Source organism: Dicentrarchus labrax, unplaced genomic scaffold, assembly GCF_905237075.1.
Source record: "Dicentrarchus labrax unplaced genomic scaffold, dlabrax2021, whole genome shotgun sequence".
Lineage (NCBI taxonomy): Eukaryota > Metazoa > Chordata > Actinopteri > Moronidae > Dicentrarchus > Dicentrarchus labrax.
The window spans coordinates 6781013-6803998 of record NW_026136707.1 but is presented as its reverse complement, the minus strand read 5'-3'; the positions used below and the strand labels follow the sequence as shown (position 1 = coordinate 6803998).

General features: G+C 39.8%; 2 protein-coding genes across 3 annotated transcripts; both read right to left on the bottom strand.

Moving 5' to 3' along the window:
- Nucleotides 1-653: 653 nt before the first annotated feature.
- Nucleotides 654-9515, bottom strand: rhbdl2 (rhomboid, veinlet-like 2 (Drosophila)). Its single transcript, XM_051405903.1, has 8 exons — nucleotides 9053-9515; nucleotides 7612-7855; nucleotides 5536-5684; nucleotides 4400-4512; nucleotides 4155-4255; nucleotides 3546-3606; nucleotides 3393-3454; nucleotides 654-2735 (listed from the first exon to the last, which is right to left on the bottom strand). The coding sequence occupies exons 2-8, from the start codon at nucleotides 7840-7842 to the stop codon at nucleotides 2556-2558; spliced, it is 897 nt and encodes a 298-aa protein (XP_051261863.1). The 5' UTR covers nucleotides 7843-7855; nucleotides 9053-9515; the 3' UTR covers nucleotides 654-2555.
- A 915-nt stretch (nucleotides 9516-10430) lies between these two features.
- Nucleotides 10431-22651, bottom strand: akirin1 (akirin 1). 2 transcript variants are annotated; one of them, XM_051407833.1, is made up of 6 exons: nucleotides 22244-22651; nucleotides 14441-14587; nucleotides 13888-14064; nucleotides 12638-12766; nucleotides 11116-11187; nucleotides 10431-10978 (listed from the first exon to the last, which is right to left on the bottom strand). In XM_051407833.1, exons 1-6 carry the CDS (start codon nucleotides 22446-22448, stop codon nucleotides 10968-10970), a joined length of 741 nt encoding a protein of 246 aa, XP_051263793.1. In that variant the 5' UTR covers nucleotides 22449-22651; the 3' UTR covers nucleotides 10431-10967. The 2 variants fall into 2 exon arrangements, with proteins under 2 accessions (XP_051263793.1, XP_051263794.1); XM_051407834.1 differs by lacking the exon at nucleotides 13888-14064.
- Between the last annotated feature and the right edge of the window lie 335 nt (nucleotides 22652-22986).

Here is a 22986-nt window from a genome sequence, read left to right as displayed (position 1 = left end):
ATCACAGTGCTGTTTCCCCCTTTTTTCCCCATCCAATCACTGTAATCAATTTTCATTTGTACTTCCGCCCTGGGACGTCCTCTGGCTTATTGCCTATCAACACAATTCATTGTTTCAAAAATAATAAAATTTTGGTAGAACTTTGTGCCTGAAATCTTTTATTTCAACACAGCATGTGAGTTGGACTGTTAATGGCAATTAATTATTACAATTTTAGGCAGTCATAAAAGATTCTGGACAAATATATTCCACTCAGTGTTTTGCTTTTCGTTACTTGACTTGGATGTTTGACCTTCACTGTGTAGAGGTTGGTATTAAAAGGCTGAAGGGAAAGTTTCTTACCTGGAATCTGAGTTTAACACATGTACCCACAAGCGTGATTTTGTGACACCACAACTAGTTTTGCATACAGTATATAATTGTGTCAGTACTCATTTTCATCCATATAAAATAAAGATTTTTTAGAATAGAACACTTGAACACAACTGATTAAGAAAAAGAAGTAAGGATAGAATAAATGCATACATACAAAATAAAAGAGAGAAAAATCTAAATCTAAGGAGCATAACTCAGATAAGATGGGAAACATATTTGTATAGTCATAGATTCAATATTTTTCAATGAAGGAAATAAAAAATAAATGCTGATAAGAATTTGAAATTAGATTATTGAATTTATTTTGTGGCAAAACCATATCAAATTATTTTTATGTCACGTTGGCACAAATCCAGTATTGCTGGTCTAAAAGAATACAATTATATTTTGTACAATTGTTCATTTTGCTTTATGAACTGCAACTTTTAATGAAGTGCAAGACCCCAAGCTGGTGCTGTATCTGTTTGTTTTTTTTTAGGACCTTTGGACATAACTAAACCAAATGAAGAAACCTACAGTGTTATTGTCAGTATTTTACAGCATGTTCCCCATTAACTCTTTAATATGATCATATGAATAATACATTATATAAATAAACACTACAGCAATAGCAGCAGATGTTTAATTCAATACACAAAAAGTGAAACCTTGCAGATGTTGAGGTTTCAGCAGTACCGTCTAATAACATCAGATGTTTTGACGGCTGTACTACATAAGGCAACATACCATTTCCCAATGTTTTACAGTCAAGGCAAACAAGCTCATGATAATTGAATATTGATGCCCTCAGTTATATTGATGAGCCAAGTTTAGAAACCATGGAACTTTCCATACTGTAAAATAACAAAAGGAACAGTCGCTTTCATGGAGTCCCCATCAAACAGCGGACTGCTGCACACAGTTTTATCTGTTATTGAAAATGAATTGGACAACCATTGGAAATGTACTCTTAACTCTGTATATATTCACCAGACAAAATCATTACTCTCATCCTGCTTCTGCAGAAGTTCAGATTTAAACAAAAAACATGAATTTCATAAAAAAAAAAACATCAAATTTTATTTAAAATACTTTAAACACTGATCTGTGAAAATGCAATAAAAACAAGTATATACAGTCTCTGTTTGGTCTTTGGTCATAGCTTACCTCTAATCTTAGATAAATTAAGTATTATTATATTATTTTCTACAATAAGATCTGTTTATGAATTACAGCCAAACAAACAGTGATATTACAGAGGTTTCATTTATAGACTTATTGAATAGAAAATGTACTGTTACTAAACCATAACCTACATCTAACATTCAAACTTTCCCTTCAGTATTCAGTAGGGGTATTGTATGATATCAACCACTATTTATTTTTACTAACAAATTAAAGTAGACTGTGTTTCCAAAAGATGGATGTTTGCAAAGTTTTGTTTTTCCAAGATTAATAAAACAATAAGTAGATTGAATCAACAGTTTTACAACATGTAATCAGTCACGTCCTATCAACAGGATGTGACTGAAACAATAATGGGGCATTAAGCCAAGGCCTGATGGTAAACCAGCTCTGTTGCTTACACAAGGAAGGGAAAACACCAACATTTTGGACATTCATCCCTTTTTTTCCTGAGAAGAGAAAACTCTGTAAGGGATTTCGCCGCCATTTTAAGGCACATTTCATGAATACTGAAAGTCCCTTTGAGTCCATAATAGCATAAAAATATTCAATCAAACAGTCAGCGCATTATTTTCTGTTGACAATGACATAAAATAGGACCAGTGTCTTCATTGATTTCCTGATACTCATGAAAAGTACAAAAAGATATAAAAACCTTATAAAACAAAACAGTCAAACACAGAATCATATCTGGGATAAGAGACATATAAGTTACAGTCAGTGTAAAGAAAATTAGTTTGATTCAGTTCAGTAAATTATTAATGGTTTTCCTCAACATTGTCTAAAAGTGAAAATGTGCCTTTTGCAATGCTACACATAAACAGCAGGAGGCGCGCTTCCACTTCAACTCACAAATTCAGCCCTAAATAGAAGAAGTAAAATAAAAACCTACATTCACAATGTTCCCAAAACTAAAAATTTGCTCTGAAACACATCAGTAAAAGTACAGCTTCCTGAGTGACATTAAGGCTTCTGGTGTTGACTTTTAAAAAGGTTGGTGAGTGCAGCTTTATTCCCTATGATACTGGGGTGAGGAAGATGTTGAAGAGCACAGCAAACAGCACAAACACTATATAGGCCACTATACACAACCAGAAACGTGGGTCTTTGAGTAGCTTCTTGTTGTAAGCGCTGAAGAAGACGTAACCGACGGTCATCCCGGCCGCAATTCCTCCAAAATGAGCCACAAAGGACACCTTTAGAGGAGAGAAGGTGAAGTCAGGTTTGGGGCTTAGCCTGTAGGCCTAATTACACATGTAAAACTGAGCACAGACCCTCAACTACTGTCATCCGACCTCACTGAAATGCTTTGAACAACAGCCAAAAAACTTGCAGGTCCAGTTTAACAGCCAAAAGAAGGGGGATAACATGGCGGGGGAGGGGATAAGGAGGTTTTTTAGAGTGTGTAGTAATCAGTTGGAAAGACAAACAAGCTTTGGTGAACGGAGGAAGATAATGTACGCTTTCAGTTTTATTTTTACTTGAAATTGAAACTACTGAGTCAAAGTACAAGGGCCGTAGCTCAAAAAAAAGATATAGCTCAATGTGGATTACTGATTCAAAAAAAGAAGCGGGTTGTATGGAAAGTGTATTGGTTTTCTTTGTCCATAAGTATGTGCCCTTACATGCAGGTATGTATGCGCATGAATAATCAAGTCCCAGCAAGAGCTGCTGATCTTGTCTGTAGTCACAAGCAAATTAAATCCATCACCAAACACTGTCCGCTTGGGGGAAGGTTAGCTGGATTAGCAGGATCCCTCCTTAGTCCCTTTATTTATCTGAAAAGGTTTAGCAAGACTAGCTTTGTTTGTTATTTTAAGTCATCTACTGTACAGGGGGAAGGAAAATCATACGTTCAAACCAGCCTCGTTGATGACAAATCTTCTGTAGAAGGCAAATCCAAAATCTGTGCCAACTGGAGAAAGAAATTAGTGTTAAATGTTAATATTTTAAAAGTATTAGCAGACAGAAAAATAACAAAATAGGTTCAAAAAACACACACATACCAAATATCACTATGGCGAGGATACGAAACACTCCAAGGAGAGGAATCATCTCTCGGAAATTCTGTGAATTGAAACAGCAACTGTAAAGAACAATCAACTAATACTTTAAAGTACAAGTGCAAGAAAATAATGAAATGGTACTCTCCTTGTGGTGCTGAAACTGCCAAAAAAGCGTTTTTCTTTCTAGGTATCATGGACAAGAGGCTCACGCTCGTGACAGCGCAGGTTGTAAACATTAATGACATCCACCTGAACAGCAAGGTTAAGTAGCTCACCTAGCACCACTAAGACAGCTAATGTTCAGCAGCTACGGTTGGTCGGTGTTGTTCGGTAGAAAGAAAATAGTTCCTACATGAAACTTCTCACAATAAGGTCTGTGGAGTTTATATAAGAGTAATTATTGCTGAGTTTCAAATCTTTTTTTTTTTTTTTTTTTGGCGCTTTGAACACCACAAGCCGAGTGCCTTCTGGTTCCATTATATTGGAGAGACGGCAGACATCTGTGTGGCTGATATCTCCAAAACTGACACCAAAACAAGATGGATAAATAGCACTACGGCTTTTGATTTTGAGGTGTACTGTTTACCTTTAAAATGTATGTAAACTTACCACCACTGCGTTCATAAAATAGCCTCCTATTAGGGCATAAACACCCCCAGAAGCTCCCACCAAGGCACTGAGAGGATCAAAGATGGAGCTGCACAAAGAGCCTGAGGGGAAACAGAAATGATCAGTTTTGCTATTAGTGGCAGCCCAGACGAGTTAACGTTAGATGCATGTAGAGTTTTGACAGGTGCTTTTGTAATGACAGAGCCTGTAACTGTGCCACATTAACTGTTTCTGGGGATGCTCACCTGCCAGGACGCCTGCCATGTAAACCATTCCCACCTCGAATCCTTTGTGGACCAGCTCCAGCGGGATGCCCAGCAGTAGCTGCACCACCAGGTTGCCCACAATGTGCTGCACACTAGGAAGGCAGAGGTGGGGAATGAGCAAAATAACAGAAACACCTTTAACCCTGCAGTAAATACCAGGTGTTGAATCAATTTGATGGGTAATATGAAAACAATGCAGGGACTTTTAAAGGGTAAGACCTGTGTTTTTCTATCATATGTATTATAAACAAATGCCATGATAAGACGACAACTACCAATAAATCAACACTTACCTACCCTTTCTGTGGCATGTAGCCCCAAATAGATATTTTTGTTAATAATAATGTTTGTTGTTGTTGTTGTTAAGGACTATTTTCAGCTACGAATTAAAACACATGGTGCACTAGTGAGTCCTGGCAGCAGGACGGTGTTTATGGCACTGACTCAAGATAAACTACAGTGAACGTGTTCATTGTAATAAAGGAACAAGGTGCAGCTAATTTGTGTTTTTAATAGTTTTTGGATATCTGGCTGCTCAGAACAATCAATTAATTGTTAGTTTTTGGTCTTTTTATGGGATTTATTGACAGACAGTAAGGAAAATACAGAATCACCAGCCTTATCCTTTAAGCAAATATCCTGTTGGGTGTCTTTCAGTTAGTGTTGGCGAGTGACTGTGACCACTGTTCCTCTTTACTAATCTAGTTTTCCTATGTGCTTCTGCGTAGTCATGATTTTTGGGACAGTTTGCTTGCCACACCATGTGACTTTGCAGTGTTTTGACAGATGTGCCAGCTATTCAAGCAACTCTTCCCAAGCAAAGAGTACCCAGCTTCATATGACTCACCTTTGTAACTGTGACTGCGGTGCATCCGTTAAAAAAACAGTAACACGGCAAAGGGGGAAGTTTCAAAATCATGACGACATATGCCAAACAAAGGAATGCTGTAATAAGCAAACCAGTGCAGCCTCGAAAATAACCACAGAACTGAATCAACAACTCTGACAGCCTCAAAAAAAACACAGAAGATTATGAGCTTCTGTAGGAATTGGTCCACTGACTCAAGCTTCCATCATGCAATTAAGGCATCTCAAAAAGCTCTGTCAATGCTTACCCGGCATGGACAAACATGTAGGAGATAAAGCGCCATGCTTCCTGCCTGCGCTCAGGCTTGTATGTGAGAGGACTGTTCCAGATGCCTTCATCCAGGGTCACCCACTGCTTCTGAGGCTTCCACACAGCGTAGTAGATAAACACTGCCAACTGATGAAGAGAAATTACACATAAAAGTTAGTTAAGAGGTTTAAAAATGTCAAATAATTTCCATCCACAAAACTGCCTGCCTTTAAGTTAGGAGCCGCAGGGATGGGGGTAGATAGATAGATATTCCTTTATTTGTCCCACAGTGGGGAAATTCTAAACTAAACAAGGAACAGCTGAGAAAATAAAGAATGGACGAATGATTTAGAAATACAGATGTGGAAGTATGCTTAACCAACCCCAGAAAATCCCCCAGTGTGATCGTGCGTTGCAGCTCAGATGTCTGAATGCCTGTATCTGTGGGAATATAAAGCAAGGCCACGCTGAGTAAGAACACTACGGCTCAGTCGATCTTCTCTGGGTAAATAAAGTGTCTCCTCTCGCCAATAACAAAGTATTGACAGACATTCAAATGCAGTGACGTTGGACATCTGTGAGCTACAAAGAGTGAGCTGTTCAACCCAGAGTATGAATAGGCAGTGTGCAAAACACTCAGTGATAAGAGAGTAAAGCAGCAGCCTTCAACTGGGTCTGACAGCAACATGGGGTCAACTGGCAAACTGACAGCAATTATGTACAGATTTAAAATTTTTACAATGTTTTAAGCCTAAATGTATCTAAAAATATAATATATATAATATAATATATTTGACATTTATAAGCATTTAATACATGGTTTCTAACACAATGTAATCTAGTTGTAAGCAGCTATAAGGTCCTTTGTGACTTTACAATAACGTTATTTATTCTCTGTTTATATACCATAGGGATGATTTACTGTTGTAGACAAATACATAAATAACGGTAATACTTAATATTAAAGGCACACATAATCTCCATCAACTAGTTGCTTATTAGCGTGCATAGTAGTGGCATACTGGTGCTTTATTTCATTATAAAGCACTTATTAATGCCTTATTCTGCATGACCATATTCTATATATACTACTAGGCCATTAACTAAGAGTTTTCCCTCAATGACCCCCTAATTACTGTGTATTAATAGTAAATAAGGAAGATGTTGTACATGAATTATGATATTTGCTCAGTATGTGCCTCATAAGGTAGTAGTATCTCAAGAAAATCCATTCTCCTGTAATAACGCTTACAAAAATACAAAGGTCTAATGGCAGCGAACAATCTGTAACTGGCCAACCATGTCCAACACAAAGAAGGCACATTAAAAATGCAGTTATCAACAGAAACTGACCATCTGCCAACAAGTATCTGTGTATTCTGGACTGAAACCAAGCTTCCTACAGTTTGTTTAACATACAGGCAATCGCACATTCCTGGTGGCATTAAGTTAAAGTCATAATAAAGGGCGTAATAAATAACATAGCCATGGTTTTAGGGGATCCCCCTACTTGCTTTTTCAACAAATTGCCCAGTTTCTCCAGACATTCCTCCAGATGTATTCACCTGAATCTAAAAGTCAAAGACCCGGTGGCTTTCTGTTTACACATTCAGGAAATGCATCTCTGAATCCCAGCTGTAAGGATCAACTGTACCCCGCTCTAACCAAAAGCTACTGCTCATGAAAACTACTGCTTTCATTGAAACTGTGCCTACTGCCTGCTAGCGAGGACTGCACTTAATGAATCAGGACATTCAGAGGAGGCGGTGCAGATGCCAAAAGAGACAGAAAAACAGAAACTAACGCTCACGGCTGCACAAGAGCTTCACAGTTTAAAAGCGTGCACTCATTTTCAAATACGGAAGCTATAAACAGACAAATTAGACCATTATTTCCCTTTAAGCCATGGTATAACTTTAATATCTGCTCTACTAAATACAGCTAATCTATAAAGTAATTAACAATGCGGCAGGATATTAGCTAAATGTAGGCTGCGTGTATTAATTAGATCCAATACTGATCATTGTGTGCTCATACAACATGTGTGTGCTGTGTACATTCAGGGCAGAGCTACCTCTGCCATACTGATGAGGATGATGAAGATGGGAGGTGGGCAGCAGTTGGCCCGTTCAAGGTACTTGCTGCGGTCGTGCTCTGGAAGCATCCATGTGGAGACAGACTGCTGGAACTTCTCACAACATCCCATCTTCCTGTCACCATCAGGCTGGTCCTCTTCGCCCCTGAACCGCCTCCCATCTCGGTCCACAGGAAACGGCTCCTGCTGCTCGAGGTCGATGTCATCCATCACTGCTTCGGTCCTACACAGCAGATTACATATTAATAATAGTAATAGTAATAGCTCTGGTGTATTTGGTCATTGTGGACATTGTTGCATGTTGTGGAAATATTGGATTTTAATAGGATTTTTGCATTAATGTAATAAAATACTTTGATTTTCATCCCTGTTTGGTTATTTTATCCATTAACAGTTGCATCATAGAGAGAGGTATTTCCAATATTTTGTCAACCCATTACTATCAATATTATAAACTTCCCTCTCAGTGTGATACAACACAGTTGAACAGAACAAGAATGTCTGCCCTACAAAGAGACAGAACTGGCAACTAGGATGAAAACTAACAATTATTTTCATTATCAATTCATCCTTAAGTCTATAAAATATCAGAAAATAGTGATAAATGTCAGTTATAATACCCAAAGGTTCACCTAAATGTCTAGTTTTGTCCGACCAACAGTCTAAAACTCAAAGATATTCCGTTTACTATCATGTATGACAAAGAAGCTCATCAAATTCTCACAGCAAACAGCTAAAGTGTAAACATTATTATTCATTCAGTTATAAAAAATAGTTGCGGGTTTTCTGTTGATCCAACAATTGTTCAAATACAGCCACACATCCACCTGTATTTTTAGAAACGTGCATAATTGTTTACAATTGTCAGAGCCTGCAGTACTACAGTGCTCTAGTGATTTAACTTTACCCTTGGAAATTATACTTAATATCACCTATATATCTAAAAATGTACTGATTTAAAACCAACTAGCTGACAAGGAATGACTCCTAACATTGAATTTGCACTCTTAAATAGAAGTGTTTAAGTCTAAATACCCTCTTTTAGTGAGCTCTTGCCAACAAAAAATGCACAAAAAGTAGAAGTTTTATACAAAACTACATTATACATGAATAGTATTACTTCCACTTTTAAGACTTTAGCTGAGATCTGACTGTTTTAATGTTTCCCTCACTGGATATAACCTGACAGAGAACACAGTTACAGTACAATGAAGGAGCCTCTTACAGTCTGAAGTTGCACTGAGATACAGTCGCCTGTTAATTAGGGTTTCCTGTTTACTGGGCGTTGCTGATGACAAATACCCTGATTTTCACTGACCCCTAGAATATTCAAATAAACTCTAGCTTGGTCTCCTCTCCATTGTAAAGTTACCTAATATCTGTTTCAGAGTTTAATGAATTCAGCCTTTGGCCTACTCACCTAAACCTTCAACAGGAAGAGTGCAGATGGCTCCCAGCGGTCCCGAAAGCATAAATATTGACCCGACTAATTCAAACAGTTCAGTGTCCGCGCAAGAAGAGTGCACAAGCTCACACACTTTACTAGACTACAACATGAAATACTGTACAAATAACGCTTTCAGCATCATTCTTCCATATTTCCAGACAACCCCGGAGGAGTCCCGTCTTCAACCCGACCGTCTCTGCGAAGTCGGAAGAAACAAAAAAAAAACAAAAAAAGAGAGCACTTAGAGATAATTATAGCCCTTTCATTGCTTTTTCCTGCGAGAAACTTCCTTCCTACGCCCCAAACAAATCACTCACGTCCCCCCTTTCTTCCACACAACTGTGGCAGTTCTACAGAAGAGCAGGAGAATAACGACGTCCGCAGCCCGCCGCACGAGAGCAACCTACCTGTTAGCCCGTGCCACACCTGGGACGAGTGACGTCACCGAGACAGTAGAGCCTATCAAAGGCTTCAGCTTCACACACACACATACACAAACAGAGCCCGGGGAAAAAACCCGCAATTAAAGCGACCATCTTGGATCCACGGTGTCATGTATTCAGAACGATTATAGCCTACAGTGTTTAATTCGGTAAAGTGCACCGAGGATAAAGTCCCACTTTAATGTGGGTGTTGCGTTACCTCACTTATACCACCAGGAGGCACCAGAGTCCACAAGTAGCAACAATGGGATGACTTTAAGTGTTTAGGAGGATGAAATACTGTGCATTTATTTGCAATATTCATCATAGATCATGCGTTTATCATTACACAGAATGGTTTAATCAAAATCATATTGCACTAATAAATTAGAAGATAGTTCTCTCACATGGCCCATAATATGTAGGCTAATTTATACTCACTATTAATTAATTTACTTTTCTTAGAATTATAAAATGTTAAAGAATTACAAAAAAAGTGCCACTGCAGTCTTCCAAAAGACAAAAAGGGGATTACTTCAAATATGTTTAATCAAAATTTCCAAAACCCCCAAAATATTAAAATTATGACTGAAAACAAGGAGAAATGGTGTTAATACTCCACACTGGAGAAGCAAGGTTTTGTGTTTTTGCCTGAATTCAAATAATTTAAACATGATCAAAATAGTATTTTCCAAATAATTTATTGCAACTTTTAAGCCAACAAAGTCCTTTAGGGGATCAGGGTTATTTAACCATCTTAAAATTTAAATATCTGTAATCTGAAATTGTGCCTATCACAACTGGACAAACTTAATGTGCTGATCATGTGATTCAAAGGCTCCAGAGCCACCACTTACACACTGACCTTGTAGTGAGATTTGTAAACGACCCACATTGCTAAAAATGCAAGAACAAACATCACAGACAGATTTTAATCACAGAACTTTTATTTTTTTCAAAAGGGAGAAAAATCCACATTCTCAGGTAAAGAGTTGTGAGGGGGAGAGGGGAGGGGAGGGGAGGAGGGAGGGCAAGAAAAGTGGGACAATGTGAGAAGCAGGAGCCTTTAAATACAGCTGCTGGAAGGTTATACAGGATGATCACATGAGCCAATAAGCTTTCTACAGCGCCGGCAAGAGATTTGACACAGATCTGCTTAAGTCAGGATTTCCAGAAAGTGTATATCAACAAGAAAAAGGGCAAAAAGAAAAAGAAAAAAAAAAGAAGAGTGGGTTTCATACATAGTTTGTCTTTTAGATTCTTCTAACTTTTGGCCAGCAGCAATAGTTTCGAAGTAAGAAATCAACTTTTCGATTAAAAAGAAGATAAACCATGGCACCCAAACAGTTTTGAGATTGGAGGGGGGAGGGAGGGGGGTTGGTAAATAAAATCCAAATCAAGTGGAAAGGGGAAGTAGAAGAGCAGCCATCTTGTGAGAGGAAGCTGGGAATCTCATCGATGTGAGTTCAGGAGACATCTGAAACACATATTCATTCACACTGTTAGAGGATCTGCCTTTTTAACTCTTAAAATATATATGATTAAACAAGAAATGTACACTTTGACACAGAATGTTTGTCTTTCTAAAAGAAAATGGTGGTTTGAGATACTTACAACTAGCAGGCCGGGCTCCGTATCTTCGCATGATCTGGTCTTGTGTGAATTTCACAAAAGATTCATATTGTTCTGGAGAGAGAGAAAGAGATGGTGGTGAGGGTGAGTGCTGTAGATTAGGACCAAGACTACGTCCACACTGTGTCACCTACTTTTTAAAACAGTTTTCATGTGGCATTGACGTGCATCCATGATACAGGACTTTTCGGGGATATTTCAGCCCACAAAGACATTCCTGCTAAATGTGTTCTTTGTCCTCTTTTCATTTGGCAAAATGCAAAAACAGTGCATTACAGTCAACATCTGGTGAGGCTGCTGGGTCTTACATATTAAAACTTTGTTCTCCTGCTCTCTGATCACTTAAGGCTGATTTATAGTTGTACTTTGGCTCTACGTCAACACTGTAACCTACGCCAAATATGAGCATTTATACTTGTGCAACGGTGTGTCTGTGTTGCTCTGTAAAAAAAAAAAAAAAACACTCCCAAAACACCATTTGGTGGTGGAGTTTCTGTGCCACTGTGTTAAGTTTCGACTGACACAGAAACTCTTTCGTATCTCTCCTCAATCTGTATTGTGTTTTCCTTGCTTCTTTTTCTTCCCCCCCATGCTGCCTGTGAAACGGAAGGATGAGGAAATACGTCAACAGACAATAGCATGTCATGCAGCGAGGCAGCGCCCCATGTGTGCCTGAGTGAACACGTGTGTTTGTGTTTGAAGAGGGCTTCTCAAACAGCATTAAGTTATCTAGGTTTTGCACCAGTTGCTTCCCATTGTCTCACACACACACACACGCACGCACGCACGCACACACACACGTGTTGTGGTCTGCGACGTCAGGTTACATTTCTAGGGAGGCATAAATTTGACACTGAAGTGTAAGATCAGGCTTTACACTGTGTTTAAATACGGCCAAACTCTAAATCTACAGTTTTCTGTTTCACAGTGAACACTCCCAAGCTGCTGTGCTGATCAAACCTGTATTTTACGACTGGGACGTCTGACAAAATCAACATAAATACAGCTTAATGACTGCAGCTGTACAGCGTGATTGGCTATATTGACATTCACAATAAGTCATCACAGAAAAAGAAAAAATTAAAGCCGATTTTATCATTTAGACTCTTGTAAACAAAAATGCCAGGTTAGTGGGTATTGTGGGCGAAAACAAAAAGAAAAGTACTAGACGAGAATACACTTTTGCCTCATCTTCTAAAAAAAATTGTATAATCTTTATGGCACTTGTTTCCTGTCCATTTACAGTCTTGGCATCCAGAAGCATATATAAATGCTGAGGGAAGAATGGATGCCAGCACTGCAGAAGTTATCAGTTATGGTATGAAAACATACACGTAAGGGAGAGAACAGGATGTTTCTCATTACACAGAGACAATTTCACTGTACTTCACTGCCAAAATGTTAAAAAAAAAAAAAAATCTGCTGTCCAGATGAATTGTGAGCACTGATATTAAAGCCCTGGGGTTTAGTGATGTATTTATATTCAAAGAGTCGTGTTTATTACCTGCGAGTTTTGTGTTAAGGATTTGTTCGTACTCCTCCCGGATCTTCTCCTCGTGGTCTTTAAGAAGTCGCTCGCACAGGAAGCTCACCTGCTTCAGCGTAAACGAGGGCTGATCCTTCCTTGAGGCACCTGAGCAACACAAAATCAGATCAGCTATGAAAAAAAAAGGCTGAGTCACTCACATCTGTGGTTGCAGTGATAAGTCACAGAGACAGAAATGTCCTCTCTCCAAAAATAGGTGCTCGTCCAGGTGCAAACTTACAGCTTTGCTTTTTTGCCGTCCCTCACCTCTGTGATCTTACATGGTCATGCAGCACTAATGTGGGCCATTTCTCTGAGTCTCCCCCAATGTCCCTGTCTCGGTGCAACTGGAGCCAGCTTTAGCTAGGTGTCTCTTTACCCAGTGGTCTTCGAGGTCCGCTATGAGTCATTTAGACTAAAATGTTTGTAAATCACCAACGAGGATGGCAGGGCATGAAGGTTTAATGGCCGTCTCAGAGACACAGAGAGGCCGGGTCAGTAACAGTGCAGTCAGTGTGATCTATGAGACCATCCTGCAGAGTGAGAGGGGGGAAAAACACTGGAGCCTGAAGGCCTGGGGCTTGGATTACATCTCGCACCCTAACTTCCAATTGTGCCTAACACATCAAACTGCACCACTATTGCTGCAGCACAAGTATGTTTCTAAGGAGGAGCAGAAGCAATAAAGGTCCCAATGATGAACAGTAATGTATGCACACATGTAAAACAAAAGATGAACTAAAACAAACAGTAAATCCACCACAATCTATGCACATTTCAGGTGCCAGCGCAGTAAGTAAACAATGATGTTTTTCCAGTATAAAACTATAAAGATATGCCTGTATGGACTGCCATTTTGAAAAGGAAAAGAAACTCTTGCTCTCTAACGATGAATCTGTGTCAACCACCAAGAATTCACATGAAATGTGGATTTATTATCTGGTTTACAGAGAAAAGACTATCATCCCTTTATTTTTAAGTTCTTTCACTTTTAAGTGATTCCACTTTTTGCACTCCATGCGAGTTTGGTTCGTTATCCCTTTAGATACGATGAAGCATTTAAACACCGTTTATTATGAGTTCCCTCTGAAACACATGTATTACATGTATCAGAAAATGATTTTCAGGAATTTCAAGAGGGTACAACTGAACTCGGATGAGAAAGGCATCTCCATTACAGAAGTGGGTTGGATTTGGCACAAACAACTACAAATCTTTCACACACTCACATCTGGAATCACAATCCCTCTGCCCATGTGATTGTTTTGATGAGCAGCAGTAGCCTGCCTCTTGAGACTTGTGTTGGTCATGCAGGTCCAGCCAAGGGTCTTTTGGCAGGCCTTGCAGAATGAATGACCTTATCATTCGTAACTGATGTTGGCGTGACTGCACAGACCTAAACATGGCTTACAAAAGATGTGATTCTGTTTTTGATGTCTGAGTTGGCTGTCACTTCAATGTTGTAGGACTTGCTAACCAGAACAAAACAAAGCAGACATGTTATTTGATCACCTGTATAGCAAAAGTACAATACCGTCCTACGGCTCTCAGAATAACCCAAACTGATCTAAACACGTCTAAATGCACTGAATAGAGAGAGGGGCAGTCAGACCTAAACAAATCAACCGCTGCCCTTATAGAACATGTTTTAACATGTGGTTCGATTGGGGGAAATCATGTTATACCCACATTAGAGCTGTGCATGACCAGAAGACATGGCCTTTGGAGTAAAAGCCATAAACAGTTTATTGTGTGTGCACGGCAAACAGTCAATTCTCCTACCTGGTGGGGAGCTGGGAGCGTTGAGGGAGGAACTGGGGCTGGGGGCATCACTGGAGCTACAGGCCTCGGTCTGGTTGAAGGCCCCTTCCAGCTGCCGCCGCCTCTGGATCCGGCTGTACTCCTGACGGAGGTTCTGGAAGATCTGCTCTGTAGGGAGAAAACAGAAACAAGGACAAAAACTGTGAAATCCAGGACAGAGAACACCCAAAAATGGCGATTCTCACACAGTGACGGGATGTGAAGATGCAACTCTGACGATGGTTGCATTCTACAGGACACATTTTTTAACCGTTTGGCCTGTGAGGGGCGTTCCCAAATGCATCCTCGACTTTCTTTCAATAACCTGAATTCTAATGACATCCAAGCAACATTTTTAAGACACTGCTGAAAAGTACAATGACAATAAAGAGCTATCTGGCAACAGTGTTCAGAACCTTTGCTTGTTATACTACAAAACCTTAAACTGGTTACAGAAAAAAAAAATTACAGGTTTTCAAAAGTATAATGGAAATCTATTCTCCCAGAATATTGCTGTATATTCAATGACTTGAACAGTGATTCATTATAGGAATGAAACAACCAGTTTATCATTACATTAGTCTTTGAAGTGTGTTCTTTCAGTACTACATACATAAAATATTGAATGTATTCCAGCATGAACAGGTACTATTACAGGATGGTGTAATCATCCAGTGTTCTTAAGAAACCACAGCTATGCTCTGTTCCATTTCCCACCGGACATGGGTTCCCAAAAATACATTAATCGACAGGAAGTAGAGGTGTGAAAGAAAGACTGACATTAGTCTACCAGCCATTTCATATTTGAACAGCATTTGCCTGGCACTACAGCTGTGCCGAACACACTCACAGCTGACTTAAGACACACTTTCTGATCCTGTGACTATCACTTTCACTTCTCTTCGAAAGTTTTAATGACGTCTAAACACGCTGAAGTTAAGGCTGTAACATAAAATCAGTTTTCTTTTACTAGGCTGTAACAAAATAAACCCTCTCATTCTTCTGAGAGCCTGTTAACTGGGTGAACAGATGTTTGGGGTTTTCGTGGATGTACAGTGTAAACTGACCCGTGACATACTATACTATACTATACTATATAAAATAGGCCATTACTTCTCTCACTATATGCTTAACCTGATTAACCGTGCCTCTGGCCTAACCGACAGGTGTTAAGTACAGCTAGTTGCCAGCTACGTATTGTATAGGTACTGCCTGGATAAAATCCTGCCAATTCATATGATAATCACCCATTCCCGTTTTCCTGAAAGGCCAAAAAGTATATGTGCTTAAGAAGATTATCTGCAGTTACATGAAGGGTGTACAAAAAACGTTGTTAATCTTTCTAATCTTGTTAATCTAACAGTTTTTGGTAGGTCATTGTTCATCCGGGGACGTAACTGAGAACGCTTTCTTCTTTTGTAAATAAGGGCAGAAATCAAACCAGAAATTGGCACCAACACACGCATGTAAAATGCAACAATTACACAACACTGTTAACCAATATCAGGTCACAGTATAGTGGGGGCAGTGAATGAGGTTCTCAGAAGATTTGGCTCTGTGCAACACAACAACAATCACCTGTTTTGGTGTCATATTGCCTGTGATAACACATTAAAATTCCAATTTCACTGTAAGTGTACAGTTGGCTCAACACTGACTTCTTATCAACCGTCCTTGATAGATGGAAAAACTGCTAGTTGTAACCCCACATTTTAAACTTAATTTTTAAATAAACATTTAAAATCACAAGTATGGACCTAAAAAGTCAAAACAGGTGCTGTAAATACACATGCATAAAACTAGTCCTGCAAAGTGGTTGTCGCCTTATCACTTCAAATGTTTCCTCCTTAGGATCAACCCTACGCTTCCCTGCTCTCCAGTGTCAAAACAGCTTAAACACAGTGAGCACACGCACATATCCAATTATAAGGTTAAAGTTCAAAAAAGGAGAAAAAAAACAAAGAGAAAAACACCATGGCCTCAACCAGAGTGGATAACCAAGTGTTGAGGAGGGACTTTATCTTGCTCGACTCATTCAGGTCTCTACACGTGTTGCACTTCTATCAGGGGAACCGTGCTTCATTTATCTTGGGTGGGGAAGAAGCAGGGGGCCATGTGGCCACCTCAGCCTGCTCATCGGTAAGCTTGTTCAGATGGTGAGGACACCAGGATCTTCTCTACAGAGCCATTTCAAGAAAGCACGTTACATGTGGTCATGCATTTTTGAACTGGTGCCTTCGTGGATACCCCTCCTCTTGCTATATGTGGCCTCAAGTATTAAGTACCTTAATCTGACAGGCTCTGTTTGTTTAGCTGCCACTGGGCTTTTCATTCTTAATAAAGCCTTTTCACTGCAGAAGAAACATCATTCCTACCCCACAAACAGGTTGTGACTAGCACTAAAACAACTATTAGATTGACAGAAAAGTGATCGACAAAGTAATTTATCAAGAACAAATGCAGAATACTCACAGATTCCAGTCTAAAGTCTGTATTTGCCCTTTTTTGCATGAAATAGCTGGGAAATATCTAGGTTTTTGAATGTAGGTCTGGCAAAGCAGACAATGTGAAGATGTAACCTTTAGCTCTGGGAAATTGTGATGGGTCATTTTCACTGTATTTTGATGTTATGTAGACTAAACAAGAGGTAGAAATAGTTTTTACAAGTTGGGAGACAGTTTAGTCTCAACAGTTTAGTTACAATTAGGTTATATTAGGACAGAAAAAAACTCACCATGCAATCATAAGAGCATAAGGAGTGGAGCTAAAAAAATTATTAATTTGAAGTTACTTAGATACAGAAAAGCAGGACTCATTTTAATCTTAGTAGGTCTATGTCAATTGCTTCAAGACTTTTGGATATTAGACACAGAATTCCCCGTGTGTGCAGGAGACAGAGGCAGTGTGTCTCTTTACTTTCATTTTGCATCTCGTTTTGTTATTCTTTGAAGGGTGGGGTGCAGGGTTACAGATCTCACCACCTCCGCTTACCAATTTCCTGGGGGAAACCCTGTATTAGAGATGGCAGCTCAACATGATTGTTGTTTAAACAGACTGTATGAGCAACAGAGAGCAAAATGCTGGCTCCAGAGATAACTAAAAACTAAACTAACTTTTTTTTTTTCTTTTTTACTATACTTCTGTGTAATCTGGTCATTTAAACTAGAGTTGTAGACTTTGGTCTCTGACTACAATGGATTAACCTCTGATTAAAGCGGTTTGAATGTGCATCTTCTGAATGCAGTTACGCCACTTTTCATTAAAACTAAATGCAGTCAATCCGAAACTCTGAAGGTAGTGGAAAATGTTGGACGTTCATTGTTGGTGGTCGATTACTATTCTTAGGTACAAAAGGACAAGGGAAAATCCTCTCCTGCTGTCTGTCACTTCCAGCCCTGCCAACTACTAGTAGCTCAACTGTGGGCGTTGCTTGGCAACAATGACCCTGCCACAACCAGGCCAAGCAATCAATCACAGAGACTTCCGGGAGCCAGGGGAACACAGCGGAGAAAGCCTCGGCTAAAAGGCTTAGGCACAGGCCAAATAGTGAATACGAAAGGGAGATCGGCCGGCTAGATTGGACATAGTGGTGGAGAGAAAACAAAGCTGACTCATTTCATTTCACCCTCCACCACTAAAGGATTGTGGGGGGAGGTGGGTTTTGAATGTCCCAACTGCCAGGAAGTAGCTTGTGATGTATTATGGGTCAGTTCAAGTTGCCCTTCTGCAGTAAAGTGACCAGTATTAGTCTGAGAATAGCAGAAATGGGAAATGGCAACTAAACACTATTAGATGACTATAAAGTAGCTGGTTAGTGAAGAATTAATCATTTCCGGGTGCGTTGGATTTTGTTTAATCAAATCTGGTGGGACACTGTTGCTGTGTGATCCAGCAGCCAATAGTCGTTGTCCTTCCCAAGACATGACGTTGAAATACACAGAAAGTTAACTAGCTGGGCAAATATGAGATAAGCAAGACTGGTTGACCAGTGGAGATTTGGCGACAGTACTATAGTAGCTATTCCTATATCCCCTATATTTTGCATAAATGTGATGAAATGCCTCGATTGATCAGGTATTCAATTCCCTAGATAAGTTCTTGAATTCTTAAGGACTAATATCACCATTTCTAGGGCTGCACACATTGAAGAATATAGAGTTCAATTTGAAAATAAACACACTGGCAACAGATCTGTAGTCAGTATCAAGAGAGGAAAAGTTGGATAGATTCATACTTAGTGATTGCTAAATTAAATTCCGTGTACAATGAAGGAAGATTTCTTTGTATTGCTCATTTCTAATTAGTGGTATGGGATCCATTGTTGCCCTTTCACCAAGAGCTTCCTGAACACACAACATGCAAAGTCTGGCCCATGATACTTCAACAATCCTGAAGCCCGACTCTGGTTTTAGGTCTGAACTATGACCTGCACACTTTTCTGCCCATGCTGCGAACTTGACAAAAGTCAGCCAACGCAGAATTTTAGGTAACGTCATGTGCCAGGAAAACACCAGACTGATCTGTACTGACTGGGAATTTTACCAAAGTGCAAGCCCAGACTGGCAGCACAAGAATGAGACTGAGGAGAACAGGGAGGGTGACCCTTCCCACATTGTGAAATAATTATCCAAAAGATACCATGACAGTGTGAGTTCTCTGTGTCTCGCCTGCACACACAGCCTTGCTCACCACAAGCAAACCTGACTAGCTGGAAAGCATGTGTGGGTACAGACAGGTGGGAGGGATGACAGCTGACCTTTCGCTAAATACAAAACTGCTTTCACTTGGCAAACCACAGCAGAAAGGCAGGCTTGCGGCACCAGTCCCATGAGGGGCCTCTTTCTGGGTGAAGGTGAGTATAATACCTTGTATGTGGACCTCATGTCTGCAGCAGACAAATCTACATTACTTCACCCGTGCAGCTGCTGTGTTGTAATTCAGCAAGGCAGACAGACTCTGAAAGAACCCACAAGGGGGACTGTTGGATTCTCAACATGAAGTTCAGCCTAGATAAGCAATGCCAAACCAGACAACCTGGGGAAAAAAAACAGATACTAAATGATTTATTTTGTGTACTAACAAACATAGCTGCACTATGAATACCACTCTGTAACAGTAAGCAAGTCAGATTGCAAAATGGTGTGAGCAATAACAGAGGCTAGAAAATGTGTCTTCACCTCCAGGCATCTGCAACTGCAAGGAAGTGTCTGCATCTTCGTAGAAACAAAACACTTCTAAAATCATTATAAATCTTTTGGTTAACCAGAATGAGAGTTACACAGTTAACCAGAAATAAATAAATTTCACTGGAAGCCAGCTGTGACGACGTCCCCACCGACACCTACATTTTTGGGTGTGCTAGTGGTCTCTGCTACTATGAGCTATGTAGCGCATGTTTTCTTACTGTGCAAAAAACAGGAACAACGAGGACCATGAGTCGTCCTGTGTCTTAATAAATGACGCAGCAGGCGTATATTGTGCAAATTGGAAGTATGTGGGCTTCATTATACATACATACGCTTTTATTTTTCAGTTAACACAGGTTATTCACCTCCTCTGCAGGTAAATCTTCCATGGAGAGAGAACCTACTGAAACATACTAAGGGAAGATGCTGCATTACGGTCATACAGCAATAACATATCATTTGCCCCAGCTTTGGTTGATTATGTTATGAAAAGAAGAACAATCTATGACATTAAAAAAAACGAGATCCAAGTCTCCTTTAATGGAGGAGACGGTTCAACACACAGCTAATATAGTAGATTTCTGACCTGGAATTAAAATACACCTTTTCCATGTGAATTGTACATCAATGACTATGCATAGGTATTCAAATCAAATATTAAAGTTAAGTATTCTTTAACATAGGTAGTGCACATGCGTCAACAGTGCATGCTGCCAGTTACAGTTGCTCCCGTCGTCGTCTTCTCACTACTCATTTCATTTCTGTCAGTCACATACTGTGGCTGACATTACGTTGTATATATTAGCATATATTGTATATATTTCATAACTATTACAATAAAAATATATATTTCCATTTTTAACTTATATGTATATACAACTATATATAAACACACACACACACACACACATATATTTCTATTGTATATATATTGTGTTAGATTGTAATATAATTATTATTTCTTTCATGGCAAAAAGTAATAACAAATTTCCGGTAAAAAAAATATTTTTGTTTTTAAATAATTTAACATACACATTGTCAACCAACTCTATTTTACATTGATGAGAGCTGCTTCTTCTTACTTTGTACTTCTTTTCACAGTATTTAAATGTGTTTTACTTACTGAATAAACCTTGCAGTGACACCAATGTATTACCAATTGCATTATTTATATATACATACATACATACATACATACATACATCACACACACACACAGGAAAAAACTTTTCATATTGACGCATATCGGATACATGCAGACACTACCAAAATGTCTGCGATAGGCCGATATCATTGGCCAAGCTCTGCTATGAAGGAAGGCTCACTCCCCAATTATAAACACATCTTCCCAAGCAGTTCCTTGCCAATAAAAACTGGTTACGAGGAATGCATGAGTGCATTTCTGATTTCTTCTCCACTGTTGGATGTGTAGTGGCAAGATGGAAGGCCGATACAGTCCAATACTGCTGGGCAGATAATGGCAACTAGGAGTTAACAGCATGGCTTAGCACAGGTAGTACAGCTTTCTCCATCTTGTAATCCTCTCACATTTCACAGCAATGAAGTGATCAAATAAATTCAAGGACGTCCAGCAATTTTTTAATTAGAATTCAAAAAGCGTAAGGATTAGGGCCTCTCTGCTATCATGCTGCCCAATCTCAGTGACTGGCACATACAATAAGCCTCGCTGGATCGCAGTGGAGACATCTAGGTAATTATCTTGTGGCTACTTGGGCGCCCCACACCCGTCCAACGCTCAACACGGAGCTTTCCAAGTCAATGGGAGAGTACAGACAGAAAGGAAATACACAATGCCCTCAAGGCCTGAAGAGGAAAAAGAAATGGTTGCGGTGCATAATGGTAACCCCCACCTCAATGCAAGACAATTGTGGCACTAAAGCCAAGGAACATTGCCCAGGCAGCTTCTAATTAACAGCCTGCAATGAGTTGCCTGCTGCTGGGATGCCATTTGTCTTCTCAGGGGAGCCAACAGACAAGACTATCACCCAGGTGTTAAATAAAGTAGGATCTTTTGTTTAATCCCATCAGTTTTTAATGTTTAATTAAACATATTAACATATGTAACAGCCGTGGTATACCATACTATAGCTGCAGGTTGTACAGACAGACAGTCTTGATAAGGGCAGCCACACAGCAACATTCAATGCTCTCAAAGCTAGAAATAGTGATTGATTAGCTCGCTATGCAAAGAACTTTGAATCCAATACCTCCATGAGCAAATCACCACCGGTCTATGTAACCTAACTCAAGCATAAGTAACAATACAATGAGCTGGCAAGATGCCACCGATGAATACCTATAGTTAAAAACAGCCGTGTTCTGCTTCTGTGCGCCTGCTGATCTATTTCGATTAGTATAAAACAAAAATGATCTGTATCGGTAGCTTAGCGACGACGTCTCCCCTTCCTGGCGTTAGCTTGTGCTAGGCTAAGTTAAACGTTTAGCCTCCAACCCCCATTCTGATTCTCTCAACTAGCTAGCTATCCCTTCCACTCCACCCAAACCCCCTCCCCCATGACACCCACCCTGAAACGCAGGGGAGAGAGAAAAACCGTCAAATCTGGCTTTAATTTCATACCTGGGGTGAGCCTGTGTTCGCCTCCTATGGCCGGAGGAGACATCGAATGCGTTGGGCTGTCGACTGGGGGACGGAGGTTGCATCTTTGCGGGGACGGAGTGCCAGGAGTCCCCGGTAGTGGATTGCACCTTCTCCGCTTGGGAGACTGGGGACTGAGGAGGGCCTCAAACTCCATCGACCGCTTTAACGTTGCTCCACAAGCCATGTTAAGCTAAACACAAAGGCGAAAACAAGTTGGAGGAAAACGACCCGCTTTTTTTAAAAAAAATAAAAAATAAAAAATAAGAAAAATAACGGTGTGTAACGCTCGTGGTTTTGTACGTTTAACGTTGCTCGAATTATCTGAGGCTTTCTTCCTCTCCACAACAACGGGTCTTCTTCACTGAGTGCTGAAGCCAACTGCCGACCCTGCCTGCTGAATTTTTTAAAACGTCACAATGGCGGATCCTACCATCGGAGGAAAGAGTGGGGGGGGTTCTCAATCCTTTACGATATATTGTTTTATACACATGACCGATTTGACTTGTAATTGTGGCCAGGGCTTTTTTTTTTTTGTGTAGTATTGAATAAATATCGGAATAACTCGTGATTTTGTTGTATGTTTTGTTGTTTTACGCCACCGTGTACCGCCGCTCAACCCTGGTGTTGTTGTTGATTGCTTTCCGTTGAACTCAAATTGAAGGGTTCACGAGACGTCTGGTGGTGGTGATCAGGTAAATCAAGCAGATTAAAAATGAACTCTG